This window comes from Vicia villosa, unplaced genomic scaffold (assembly GCF_029867415.1).
Source record: "Vicia villosa cultivar HV-30 ecotype Madison, WI unplaced genomic scaffold, Vvil1.0 ctg.001359F_1_1, whole genome shotgun sequence".
NCBI lineage: Eukaryota > Viridiplantae > Streptophyta > Magnoliopsida > Fabales > Fabaceae > Vicia > Vicia villosa.
The window spans coordinates 123,442-138,443 of record NW_026705589.1 but is presented as its reverse complement, the minus strand read 5'-3'; the positions used below and the strand labels follow the sequence as shown (position 1 = coordinate 138,443).

The 15,002-nt window shown below is 33.2% G+C and overlaps 1 protein-coding gene across 1 annotated transcript; it reads right to left on the bottom strand.

The window, feature by feature from the left end:
• Positions 1-7,241: 7,241 nt before the first annotated feature.
• Positions 7,242-13,912, bottom strand: LOC131634816 (G-box-binding factor 1-like). Its single transcript, XM_058905441.1, has 12 exons — positions 13,832-13,912; positions 12,247-12,339; positions 12,093-12,140; positions 11,884-11,976; positions 11,718-11,792; positions 11,294-11,463; positions 11,164-11,218; positions 10,923-10,971; positions 10,690-10,778; positions 9,230-9,310; positions 8,039-8,164; positions 7,242-7,516 (listed from the first exon to the last, which is right to left on the bottom strand). The coding sequence occupies exons 2-12, from the start codon at positions 12,304-12,306 to the stop codon at positions 7,451-7,453; spliced, it is 912 nt and encodes a 303-aa protein (XP_058761424.1). The 5' UTR covers positions 12,307-12,339; positions 13,832-13,912; the 3' UTR covers positions 7,242-7,450.
• Positions 13,913-15,002: the final 1,090 nt, after the last annotated feature.

The window sequence follows — 15,002 nt, the reverse complement described above, 5'->3', positions numbered from 1 at the left end:
AGCGGCAAGCAACAAAAGTTTTGGAAGTATTTAGCCGGGATTTATCGTGTCCGTAGAGGTTGGTGAGAAAAACTGCCGTTCGACTATCTCGCGTTCTAAGTTTCATGATTGGGTTACGGAAAGTAAATGCGGGAAAAGTAAATAAAAACAAATAAACAATCTTAATAGTCTAAGAGAAATAGTTATGGAATTGCATTTCCTTCTACCCGTCGAATACTTAAACCTGAAAATCTTATCGCAACACACTCACAATACGCATCAAAATCACCAGGCATCAATCGAGACGCCACATCAATGTCCATGTCTGAAACACCGACAAAAGCTCAACCGTACTATTCACATCAGCGATGTCTCAATCGACACAAACAACACAGAGGCATTAAATTCGATACCCATTATGGTTATTAGCCCTAAATCCATTTCTGAAATCTAGAAACTAACAGCTATCATTCCTAATCAAGATCTATGATGTCTATTTTTAAAACAACACAAATCCAGAGCATTTAAGCAAAAAGATCAAGAATAACAACAACGATGATTTATAAAGAAAATATATAAAAACGATCCCAAGATCAACAAATGTACATACAATAAGAGTAGAAATATACATACAAAACCCACCATTGGAATGAAACATAGGGAAGAAAGGAGATGAACCGAAAACTCTCACCGTATCAAGGAAATCGAGACAAATCCATAGCCAATCCACATGATGTAGCACCCAATGGTGTTTCTTAAACCTCTAAACCATCAAGAAAGGATCAGAGCTCAACTTGTCAAAGAAGAGATGATAAAACCTAACAAAATTTGATTTTACAACATATATACAATTCTGAACTCGCAGACCTCACTAAGCCACACAGATCTCGCTAAGGAGCTTCCACTAATCCGTACACTATTTACAGATATTTTACACTAAACGACAAAAATTGATCTGGCTAAGCGAGCTATTTCTGGCTAAGCGAGTTTATCTGGCTAAGCGAGAAAAAGCTGGCTAAGCGAACTTGCAAAGCAAAAGTTACTGCCAGAGGAACACAAAAAGGGCCATAACACGCTAGAATTTGCACTTAGCGAGTTTGACAGAACTTTGGCTCTTTATTTCTTCAAAACGCGCATCCGGAGTCGTGCCTTCGACACTTTATTACTCGAGACTCCAAACATGCAAGAATACCTACAAAAAGACATTAAAACTATCAAACGGTACACAATTACAATAAAATACAATAATCCCTAAAGTAAACGTATTTACAACAAAACGACGTTTATTCAAACGATATTGTCAAAAAGAATAGATAAGTGCAACAAAACCTATACACAAAAACAGATACAATTTGCACTTATCAAACTCTCACCAACTTATTTCGTTGTTTGTCCTCAAACAATGGTCACTCAAACAATGAAGAAACAAAACAAAAATTAAAGAATCATGAATCAACAAGTTTTGAAAACAATTGTACGGATCAAAATTGAGAAACGTACCAGTCGAAGAATTTACTTACCACTATCCTACAACGATAACATAATCACAAAACAAAGACTAAATACAAAAATTATGCCAAACATTCTAAAACAACACAAGTTCACCCATGAATCACACCTAGCAAAACAATCATCGGTAGATGAAAAACACACAAAATAAGGTACTTTCACTCACACACAATCTTGTAAACAAAAGATAAAATTATGCATTCATCCAAAAATCATGTTGAAAACACAAAGGCAAGAATCAGAAGGACTTTGAGGGTTGTAATGTGGCTTGGTTAACAAACAAGGGATAAGTTCTAAAGCTAATCGAAACAAAAACTTGCCTAAACCTAAGGGAGTAATTACTTCCACAAAGTTTGAAACAATGAAATTTCAATCAAACTTCTTCATCAACCCAAAATTTCTCAAACCAATCACATAACTTATTAGCACAACATTATTCCATGCTTCTTTTTGTTTCCTTTCTCAAGGATTTTATTTTTCTATTTTTTTCTTTTCTTTTCTTTTTCTTTTTCAAATTTCTTTTCTTCTTTTCTTTTCTTTTTCTTAGCCTCAACCTCGTAACAATCAAACAGATAAGTGCACAACCATTCTCTCCCCAACTTGAATTCAACCACATCATAATATGAATACTCCCTACTTTCTAAGGCAAGGTAAAAATTCATACAACAACACAAAGTTGAGGGTTCAAGAAAAAAGAAATCAACATCCATACAAAAAGAAAAACCAAACACTCATAGACAAGCATTAAGTTCAAAAATAACATGGATGTGGACAAAAAGATCAAAGGGGTTAACAAATGCTCACACACTCACAGGGTAAATTGAACTATTTGGCCAAGGTAGTTGTGCTCAAAATGAAATAAAATTGCCTTGATCACTTTCATACATTTATACAATCAACACAAACAAAAGATTAAACATAATAAAATCCAGTTAAAACAAGAATTGTGGTCTCCAGCATATGTAAACAATGGAAAGCTACCTCACAAAAAATGGTAGGAACTAAAGTGATTCACAAATGAACAGGTATACAAAAGAATGAACGACCTAAAATTTATAAAAAGCCTAAGTTTCGTGGACATGTCACGCGATAAACTCATACCTCGACAATGCACAAAACTCTCAATTAATCATTACCGTACAAATGCATGTTGAAACACTCATCTCCAAAATTTCTCCATGCTTCCTCAACTTGAAGCAAACCACAACATGATCACAAACAACAAACAAAAGTACTACACATATACAAAAGAATAAGTATAAAAGAATAGGAACAAAAGAATTGGGCAAGAATGGCTTGGAGAGAGAAGGAAGAATTCTGGTGCAGGCAACCTCGCTAAGCGAGCTCTGCTACCGCTTAGCAAGACAGCTTCAACAACAATTCTTCCAGCAAGAAACAGATGAAATCCAAGCCTCCCTCACCACTTATTGACCTATAAAACAGCAAAACAAAAAGTAAAAATGTAGGGGTGCCTCCCTCAAGCGCTTGTTTTACGTCGTTAGCTCGACGCCTATAATGGTTTCGTGAATGGCAAGTAACTTCCTCGCGACACGCCAATGCTTCCGCCTCAACGCAAACTAAAGAAATCGCCCTGACCAAACACTTAACAAACGAATCAAAAGAAAAAGTATATACACGTATGCGTAAAAACACAAATATACATAAAACACAATATTTTACAAAATCCTTAAATGGCTAAATAAATTGAAAAGTGAAGATTTAACGAGTTCAATTCGTTTAGCCAACTTCACCTTGCTAAATAGAAAAAGTAAAGAGGAACAAAATCAAACACACAAAATGTACAAGTATGAAAACATAAACATGTATAAATATACAAAAATGCACAAGTATAAGAATATGCACAAAATATACGATATGAACATATTTACGAAACTTAAAAAACGAAACAATCACAATGCGATTAATCTCAAAACCAATTCCCGGCAACGGCGCCATTTTGTTGAATCGGTAAAGCGGCAAGCAACAAAAGTTTTGGAAGTATTTATCCGGGATTTATCGTGTCCACAGAGATTGGAGAGAAAAACAGTCGTTCGACTATCTCGTGTTCTAAGTTTCATGATTGGGTTACGTAAAGTAAATGCGGGAAAAGTAAATAAAAAAACAAATAAACAATCTTAATAGTCTAAGAGAAATAGTTATGGAATTACATTTTGTTCTACCCGTCGAATACTTAAACCTGAAGATCTTATCGCAACTCACTCACAATACGCATCAAAATCACCAGGCATCAATTGAGACGCCACATAAGTGTCCATGTCTGAAACACAGACGAAAGCTCAACCGTACTATTCACATCAGCGATGTCTCAACCGACACAAACAACATAGAGGCATTAAATTCGATACCCATTACGGTTATTAGCCCTAAATCCATTTCTGAAATCTAGAAACTAACAGCTATCATTCCTAATAAAGATCTATGATGTCTATTTCTAAAACAACACAAATCCGGAGCATTTAAGCAAAAAGATCAAGAACAACAACAATGATGATTTATAAAGCAAATATATAAAAACGATCCCAAGATCAACAAATGTACATACAATAAGAGTAGAAATATACATACAAAACCCACCAATGGAATGAAACATAGGGAAGAAAGGAGATGAACCGGAAAGTTTCACCGTATCAAGGCAGTCGAGACAAATCCATAGCCAATCCACATGACGTAGCACCCAATGGTGTTTCCTAAACCTCTAAACCATCAAGAAAGGATCAGAGCTCAACTTGTCAAAGAAGAGATGATAAAACCTAACAAAATCTGATTTTACAACATATATACAATTCTGAACTCTCAGACCTCGCTAAGCCACACAGATCTCGCTAAGCGAGCTTCCATTAATCCGTACACTATTTACAGATATTTTACACTAAACGACAAAAATTGATCTGGCTAAGCGAGCTATTTCTAGCTAAGCGAGCTTATCTGGCTAAGCGAGAAAAAGCTGGCTAAGCGAGCTTGCGAAGCAAAAGTCACTGCCAGTGGAACACAAAAAGGGCCATGGCGCACTAGAATTTGCGCTTAGCGAGTTTGACAGAACTTTGGCTCTTTATTTCTTCAAAACACGCATCCGGAGCCGTGCCTTCGACACTTTATTACTCGAGACTCCAAACATGCAAGAATACCTACAAAAAGACATTAAAACTATCAAACGGTACACAATTACAATAAAATACAATAATCCGTAAAGTAAACGTATTTACAACTAAACGACGTTTATTCAAACGATATTGTCAAAATTAATAGATAAGTGCAACAAAACTTATACACAAAAACAGATACAATTTACACTTATCAACCATTTCATCAAGTTTACTTCCATGATTAAAATAGGCCTTTCTTAAGCAGATTAAAACTAACATTTTTCTAATTTAAAACCCTTGATCAACATCAAATACATTTTTAAAAACATACCTAAACCTTTGTAAATAAAGTTAATATTCAACATACATTCACCTTCGCGAATAAAATCAATCTTTGATTCAAATTTTTTTTATTTAATCTAAATCATGCACAAATCAAATACTTAGTCAACACCAATTTCTTTTCCCTTTTAATCAAAAGCATCAATATATTTTCATAATAAATCGCATGAAAAAGGGAGTGATTGGGCGTATGCCTCTTCCTTCTCTGAGAACTTGGATATTGCTGTAGAGCTCACTATTCAAGTACTCTTCTTCCAAAACAAAAACACAATAACTAACCAAGTTTAATTCATTCTTTCGCGGATGAAAAATGATTGATTGGGCGTAGGCCTCTTCCTTCCTTGAGTATTTGGATATTGCTACAGAGCTCACTATTTGAATACTAGTTTTTCGCTAAAGAATCGTGACTCTACTTACCTCGCATACTTTTCAATAAAATTGGGTGAGAGAATGATTGATTGGGCGTAGGCCTCTTCTTTTCTCGAGTATTTAGATACTAGTTGTAGAGATTAATGTTCGAATATTCGTCATTTACATAAAATAATCTAACCAATCAAACTATATTTTTCGCCTTAGCACAACTTCGAAAACCTTTTTATAAACAAGTAAGTTTTATCCATTTGACGCAAAACAAACAAACGCTTCAGCCTCCAAGCGCGAGCAACAAGCAATATTTAACCGCTCAATGCGACCTAATCATCACTCCCTAAAATCAATCAACATATATGTGGTTTTTCTACTAAGAACTACATAGTCTTGAGTTTCCCATCGCACCTGGGAATATGTAGGAGCAAGATTCAACGTCTCGTCAGACACCATAATAAAACTCTTTCGTAAAACTAACTAAATTGGTCCCATTGAGTACAACATATGTGAGAGGTACTAATATCTTCCCCTTGCATAATGGACTTCCAAACCCGCTTTTTGTTGCGACAACTTTTTCTTTTTAGGGTTTTATCGATATTTTTCCTTTTCTTTTGGAATAAATAAAGTTCAGTGATGACTCTGTGTTGTATTTCAAGCGTTCTTACGCTTGGCTATTTTTTGCGTCGCGACAATACTATGCCTCTATGTAAATGACTTGTTGATCACAAGTAGCTGTTGCAAGAAAGAATTAGAGATTTTAAATTGAACCCGATGAAGGAATTTGAGAAGACTGGTCTTGGCAACATCTCATATTTCCTTGGTATTGAGTTGTACAAATATGGTAGAGGATTGATGATGCACCAAAGAAGATATGCTAGTGAGATACTCAAGAGATTTGAGATGGAACATCGTAATTCTGCATCAACGCCAATTGAACCAAGGCTGTAATTGACAAAGAACTCAAATGAGGGTGACATTGATCCAACTCAATATAGAAGACTCATTGGATCACTGAGGTACCTTTGTCACACAAGGTCTGATCTTGCATATAGTGTAGGAATGGTGAGTAGGTTCATACAAAAACCAAAATTGTCACATATTGCAGCCGCCACAAAGAGGATAGACTAAGGTATCTTAGAGGCACATTGGACTATGGAATTTTATTTCCAACGGTAGATAAAGGAATGGAGTGAAGGCTTATTGGATACACTAATTCTAGTTGGTGAGGTGATGCTGATGATCAAAAATCTATAACAGGATATGTGTTTATGCTAGGTCGTGTACCAGTTGCTTAAAACTCAAGAAAGTAACACGTGGGTGCTTTATCATCATGTAAAGTAGAGTGCTTTGCAGCCTCACTTTGTGCTCGTCAAGTTGTATGGTTGGTGAACTTTATTGATGAAATTGAAGACAAGGACCATGGAGCTATGACTATAAAGATTGATAATATATCAGCCATCAATTTAGTCAAAAATCATGTTGCACATGGAAGGAGTAAGTACATGGAGATGAGGTTTCACTACCTTAGGTAGCAAGTAAGCAATGGAAGGCTATGTTTGTAACACAATAGAACTAAAGATCAAATAGCTGATATCGTGACCAAAGTAGTGCAGGTTAAATTGTTCAAGAAGTTTAGGAGCATGATGGATGTAGAAAACTTAAACACAATGAATTAGGTGGTGTGCTAAAGATGTATAATTCCTAGTGTTAGGAGGTTACTTAGTAGAAGTTGTTTTGTGAGAAAATTCTATCTCCATCTTCTCTCAGTTCTCTTAAGTGCAAAGTGTGTGAGTGAAAGAACAAAGCTTGAACAAATATGTTTGTGTATCACTAGAGTGAAGAGTGATTGTGTTTTTGCTCTTATTCAAGAGAACACCTAAAAATAAAGAACTAAGCTTAATGAGACGTCATTTAAAGATAATCAAAGAAAAATCCTCATAATTGATAAAAATATCTTTTATTAATGATCAAAATATATCATTATGTCCTTGCCAAAAAAAAAAAAAAAAACCATTATGTCTAATATGATTGACAGCTTAAAGCAGAGTCAAAATTCAATTCCATCCCAAATAAAAATATATAATAGATTCTGATCAGTTGTATGATGCTTCCCATCTCAAACTGCTTTTGGGAATCCACCGGAAACAATGTCAAACAGGCTTCATGAGCAATAGATCTGCAATTGATTCTGATCCATACCTCTTAACTAGCTCTTCCTGCTCCACCATCAAATCACAATCAAATTAGTAGTAATCTTTGAAAATAGAGCATTGAGAAGCACAATAATGAAAACTAACTTCTTTATAAACCAACATCAAAAGCTTTGAATAAATACTAGTCATTTAAGAAAATGAACATGAACATATTCGGCTTAGGTAACTTCCTTAGACAATTGTTGCACTAGCTTGGTTAGAAGGATCAGTGGTTATAAGGAATAGGAAGGAGAGATTAAAGAGGCTTTTTTTTTGTGTTTTAGAAAAGAACTTAGAATGGGATAAATCCAGTAATAATGCAAAGAGTTTTCTATCAATTAAAACAATTTTTTCTGTATTTAGAATCAATTTGTATTGATTGCGCTCCCGTGGTTAATGAACTCCACTTAAGAACAAATTGTTTGGGAGAACCCGAGTTCGAATTCGGGCGAAACAAATTTTGGCCGGATTTTATCGCAAAATTTAGTGGCAATGGGTGGAAAAAGAAAAGTTGCATAGAAAAACAAGAGAATTAAAATGACGGACCTCAATGGAATTGTTTTCATTGGTGAGCTCCAGACATTCCTCAGAAAGTGTAACGAGCCTTTGCGTAAGGACGGAATTTTCATCCTTAAGAGTGTCTATCTTTTTACACAGCTCTTCACATTCTTGCTGCCAAGGCATAAACAATGAGAACATCAAAAGAAATACAAATTTCAAGAAAATTATAAAGGTTTATATAGAGGAAACTGTGTCTAACTCAGAAGAGATGTAAAACAAAGTCAATGAGAAGAACAAGTAAAATTTGCTACTTCCACAATGGTAATCAAAGAGACTGTTAAGCTTTTTGGCAAGGCAAGATCCTATGATGATACACCATTAATAACAACAAATTTTTCTTCCTTTTCCATTAGGTGGGTTCATTTACATGGATCAATCGATGTCATAAAGGCCACCATGTTTAATCATAACCACATACGTACAATCATGTTCCGAAGAAAGGGAAAGGTTGTCGAGAATGCGCCATAAGTTCATAATAAGGAAACTTGTAGCTTACGTCTTTTATAAATTAGATTATTAATATAAGCATGTCTATGAGACTGGTCATCAATGAAGGAGATGTATCCTTTTGATCAACCTAGCTGGCCATGTGGCATAACCAACCAAGTTAAAACACTGTTTCTTTGATATTTAGAAATCTAGCTCTCAATAATTACCAGAATATATATCTTTAGTGTCTAAAATGCAGCTTAGCTGGCAGAGTTCTGTCATGGCTTTAATAAATAAGTGGTTATAAAATTCCAAATTAGTCCAAGTATCTTGGGTAAGCATGTGGTTCGTTTTGTAATTGTCGCTGCCATTTGAATGCATGTTTAGGACATCAGGTCACAGGAAACAGCAAAGGAAAATAGAAACAAGAAAGTAATAAAATGCAAAGTAGAAAAAATTGGACAGCATTGACTAACTAATTGTTTTATGTTCTCAGAACTATTTAATTAGATCACTACTTCATAATTTATTAAATAAAAAAGTAGAATAAGGACTTGAAAAAACATTTGGACTAAAAGATGAGATGCAAAATTGGAAACGAACCCAAAACATTTTTTACATTGTGAATCATATCCAACCATTATCGATTTCATAGATATTTTAATATTTTCTGTAATTATAAGGATACATATTTATATCGGAAAAAAAAACCCGGCTGCATTGCACCAGTCATGGTCTAGTGTGTACCTGTTTTCGCATCCTTGATCTCTTAGCTGATTCCCTGTTTGACTGTCTTTTCCTTTCTTTTCTTACATCATCATCACCTTCCTGTCAAAAGAAATGCGGAAAAATATTTAAGAACCAAATTTGGCCACCTTAAGAAGGAGTTTACTTTCTGAAATATATTCAACCGACAGGAATGTGATGGTAGCATTTCACATGAAAGGCTCATAAATGACAGGAATAAAATGTAGAAAGAAAAAAAATGCAAACTAGAGAAATTTTTTAGACATGTTAAAAATGCAACTTCTTACAAGATCAGTGGCCTGCAAAAAAAAAAATACTATAACTATTGCCAATTCGACATGGCAATGACCATATTGATTTCTTATAGGACTAGGAAGACAGAGAAACTATGGCAGCCAACAAACTTAAGCATAACTAACAAGATTCGAGATAGAAAACCAACAATTTAAATATCAATACATACAACGTGTCAATGGGGCATCTAATGTTTGTAACTTAATAGCTTATGCTTTTTTGAGGAGAATCAAGCCTTGATAGAAAATTTCACAAAAAAGTAGAGTTTTTTTTTTACAGCCTTGTCTTCCTAAATCTATGTTACACTGACACTATAGACCGAAGGCTTGTCCGAGTGTCCGACATTTATCAGAGTCCAACACCCATACAAAACAGATATGTGAATTTACATTTAATCACGATCCCTTTCATTTTCTCATATTATTATATATCTCTAGTCTCTACATGTCAGTGATGTGTTCATATCCATATCAGGTTTCATAGTTTTAAATAAAGTTATGTTCTACCAAATAGTTTGAACTTATTGGAAAAGATCCAAGCCCTATATTGACTACAATTAGGGCGTAATAAGTGCTTATACACCTTAGACATTCCTCACTTTATGAAGTTAATTCCAATATCTAAGAGAACCTGTATGCATAGCCCATACTTCAAGCCAAAAAGGGCTCTTGTATGAGGGAACATGTTAAAGAGGGAGAATGAGCTATAGACCATAAAACACATGTTATAACCAACACATGTTATAACCAACACCATTAAAAAAAATCTTATGTTATAATCAACATTGCAATATTTTTTTCCTATGTATTTTTTTCCATGGTAATTATAAATGGCTTTATGTAGATTGCAGAGAGAAGGTACTTTTAAGGAATTTATAAGATATATCTAAAGATATATAAAGGAGGAGCTAGTCAATGTCATCTCTTGTTTCTTTAGGTTGCTTTCGTACTATATTTCAACATTGACTATGCAGTTGATTATTAGCATTAAATGCTGTAAAATTTAAGATACAAAAGTCCAAACTTACAGCGACATCGAATGTGTGTTTATCACAAAGATTCAAAAGAGATTTTATGAGTTATCTTAGTAAAAATTAATTGTTCTTATATTTTAGCTAACACAAAAATTTACGGCTTTAGGTTGCAGGTATGAAAAGGTTTTAGTACCAGAATTTTCAGTTGAGTATCAGCATTTTCATCAGCATCAGATTCCTTGACCAAAGTCTCTAAATTCTGAGTCAGCCCAGATGGATTTTCTACAAGGAAAGAAGCAAGACTGTTAGTTGCAAGAACTGCAATACAATTTCTGTTACTTGTCGCCATCTGATCATTCAAATTTTAAATAATAAAACATGAATTTACATTACTCAGTTGATCAAAAGATAAATTCATAATCTTACCATCCCCAATAATCATGTTAGGTTTCAGTGTCATGCTTAAAGGTAAAACCTGCCACAAAAAGGATACAGTTAGACTTTTATGCAGAAGATTTTAAGCATATGACCTGTACTAAAGAATAAGTTTAAGCATCTATAAAAATCTAATTTCTAAAATGTTCTAACTTCTAAATATAACAGTGACAGAACGTGTATTAAATTCATGAACCACATATTTATATAAAAATTTAATAGATCAACATACATTGTTAGTGCCCTCTTGTTCTTCGCCTGGTGATCTCTTGCTTCCAGTTGGTACACTGTGAACAGTTTTTTAGTCAGGCCAGGAAAAATGTTATCAACATGCTTACCAAAATAACAAGAACAAAATGTACCTCATTGAGGTTCCATCCCTATCATTTTTCGGTGCTGAAGATGGGTTTCCATATTCTCTTGAATCCCCAGTTATTAAACTTAGTGAGTTTCCGATGAATAATTTGTTGAAGTCCGAGTTTCCTTCTCCGACATTCCTTCGAGCCGTTCCTGAAAAGGCCAGTGCAGGATCCTGACCAAAATGCAGAAACATTTGTATATGAATATACAAACTCGTACATAATTAATTATGGAAGTTTCTCTAGGATGAACAAACATTCATTGAATCCATCCACTAGTAATTACTAAACCCAACCCCGCCCCTAAAGAAATACGAAAATTCTACTAAATATATACTAACTATAAAATGAATTCTATAGCAATTATGCGAGAATAAAATACATTAATGAAGTGCAACAAATACATTTATTGAAAGGTTAGGTTCACCTTAGCTACGTGAGGTTTATTGGAGAGCCTTGCAGGATCATTTAGGGCATCACGATGAAATAGTGCATTGTTTGCCTGCACCAAACAATAAAGAATTTGAAAATGCAGCAGGTGGCTTCTCTAAGAAAGAAATTGTCATACGATGCAGTAATATGTATATCATTACCTGATTTTGCCACATGTACTGCTGATACATGTAAGGGCTAGCTGCAAGTGGATTATAAAAGGGATTTGAAGTAGACCCAGAATTGTAATAAGCCTATTTAAAATTTAAAAGAAGATAAATGAGTCAGTTTTCTCCCTTTCCGTACGAGACGCAGGTTACATGGCCAAAATACGATCACAAATTAGATCAGAACAGAAAATGTTTTACACCTGCATATTTGTAGACCAATGAGGGGGCATAGACTGGTTTGGAGTTTGCTGTTAGAAAGAAATATCAAAATAATATAAAGCATATCAGCTATAACCATAAGCAGACTGTACATTCAGAAAATTAGTTAAGATAGCCATAACACGATTTACTAACATCTTGAGGCGCAATAAAATTGTAAGGTCTCCCAAATGGATTGAAATCTTCTTTCCCCATCAAGCTCGAGAAACTTGCGAATCCAGCAGCTTCCTAAATAAATAATTGCTTATAAATCAAAACACATTATGATAACGTAAATAATGTCAAAAAACAATCCTAGACCCTTCAAGTGTTTTTTCACAGAAGGATAGTTGCGTAAGACGTTCATCGACTACTTGACCAAACATTCAAGATATAGTTGATCAGGTCTGATAGGATCAAACCTTGAAGAAACAGGGAGATTATATATATGTACCTTATAAATAAAAGCGAACTATTTATGTTCAATCAATACAGAATTGAAAAATCTTGACCCCGATTTTATTTCCTTCAATTGAATACTAGCCAATGTGGTCAATCCCAGATCGCAAAAGATAGCGGTGTATTCAAGGTCTGCTATGCAACCTGTTATAGTGCCACTATTTGACAATATTTTGTACTGAATAGCGTTTTGCGGAATAATAGGTACTAAATAGCTTTTCGCGGAATAATAGGTGCTAAATAGCGTTTCGCGGAATAATGGAAAATTTGTTCAAATGCTGCTATAGCCTTTATTTAACAACACTAATAGTGACAGTCATTAATCTCATAGTCTGTTTGGTCCAAAGAGGTGAGTGATTTTAATGTAGGAGAGAGAAAAACTTAATGACAATTTGATTGTATGGAGAGAAATGGAAAATAACACTTTTCTTACTTGAATCACAAGTAAAGTAGAAGATATTAATGGAGAGATAATGCTAATTTATTTTTTTACACCCATAAAATTTAGAGAAAAATTTACACTGATAACCAATCAACGACTTATATTCTTCAAAATCACGCATATATATTAAAATTATTTTGATGACATGGCAGACAAATGATTCTTTATTACAAGCAACTGCATCTCCATTAAATTATAAAATTTACTGTCATAATATTTCATGTAAAAATATTTCAGTAATTAATACATCTGAAATCTAAAACTTTAGTCCTCTCGGTTCAAATCCACCAATATTGGAAAACAATCAAAATCAAATAGACACCTAAAAATTATCTCTCTACTATCCTTTCCTTCATCTTCCATCAAACACACAATCCATATATTCAGTTACAAAATCCACCATCAAGAAAACCTAAAAAAAAATCATAATCCTACACCAATCAAAACAGACATTTTTTAAATTAAAAAAAAAAAACACTTAGTAATTACTGCATTGTCAGAAATTCAAAAATAAAATAAAATAATCGCATCGAATCTTATTCCTTTTACGTATTAAACATCGATTCGCCGCAAATTCTTCGCGAAAAGGACACAATTCAATAGAGTAAAGTCTAATTAAGAATTATTTCGATAAAACAGTAAACAAAATCCAACGAATAATTGTTCAAGTCCGAAATCAAACTACACTTAACAAAATTGAAGATAAAAATAAACGAGAATAAACATGATTGAATCACTAAACTAACACTAACAAAAACAAAAATTAACAACAAAAATATTTAAAAAGATAACAATTGAAAACGAGAGAATAAAAAAAATAAAAAAAGGTTCAAATTTTACCAGAAACTGAAACCGAAGTTTCAACGAAACGGTGATGAATGTTAATGGAGAAGAGAAGAGAAATCGTTGTGGCGCGAAAGACAAGTTTGTGTAATGTTATGAAAGATGAAAGACACTGTTTTATTTATTTATCTTCAAACTTGAAAATTTGGAATTTTTTTCTACAGTCGCACTTTTTGATCTGGTGAATCTTGATCGTTAGATTGATTTTGCCTTTGTTAAAGCGTTTATATCAACGGTTGAAAGTTCTTCACTGTGTCTAGTTTTATGCAGGAGATTTTGGTCCTGTGTATGTTACTCTTTCTTTATAAATTTGGATAGTTATTAATTACTTGGATATTATTTTTCCGAATAAAGAAGATTTTTATTACTTTCGTTTTATGCAATAAAATATTTCTTGTAAGAAAAAATTTTCGAACGTTATCAAACTGATACTTTATTTGACTTGTTTTCAAAAAGAAAAATACATTATTTGACGTGTGTAGTTCTTTCTTTCAATTTTTTATTTTTTGTTTAATATTTTTATTTATTATTTTCTATTTTTAATTTATCTAGATGAATAAATTTAATTTTAAAGTTCGAATTGAATTGATTTGAATGGTTAGGTTAATGTACACAAATCAAATCCAAATTATATATCACTATATATAAATGGAATACCAAGTTTAGATATATGTTTTTCTTTTAATTTTACCTTTCATTGAATAAATTTAATTCATAGTCTTACTTTATTCTTTAAATAATTGAATAATTGAAGTTTATCTTAATTTAAAATAATTTAATTCTAATTTAAATATTTAAATAAATTTTAATATAGAACCCTTAAATCAAATCAAACAAATTAGATCTAAATTCATAACAACTTTGAATTAAAAATTAATAATAAAAATAACATAACTAAATGGTATAATTTTTGTTATTATAGAAGAAAAAAGGAAGGAATTAGAAGTTATAATACTTCAAAGTATCGCAAGTCAACTATAAATAGCGAGCCCGATCAAAATATCGCTTTTCGTGCGCAAGACGTTAACTATAAATAGCGAGCTCGATCAAAATATCGTTTTTCGTGCGCAAGACGTCAAGTTGAACCCCTGAAATTACCTTACTTTTATTTCCAATTTTGTGTATGTTCCATGATCTATGGTTTTAGCCAATTTATACTTTTGATTCA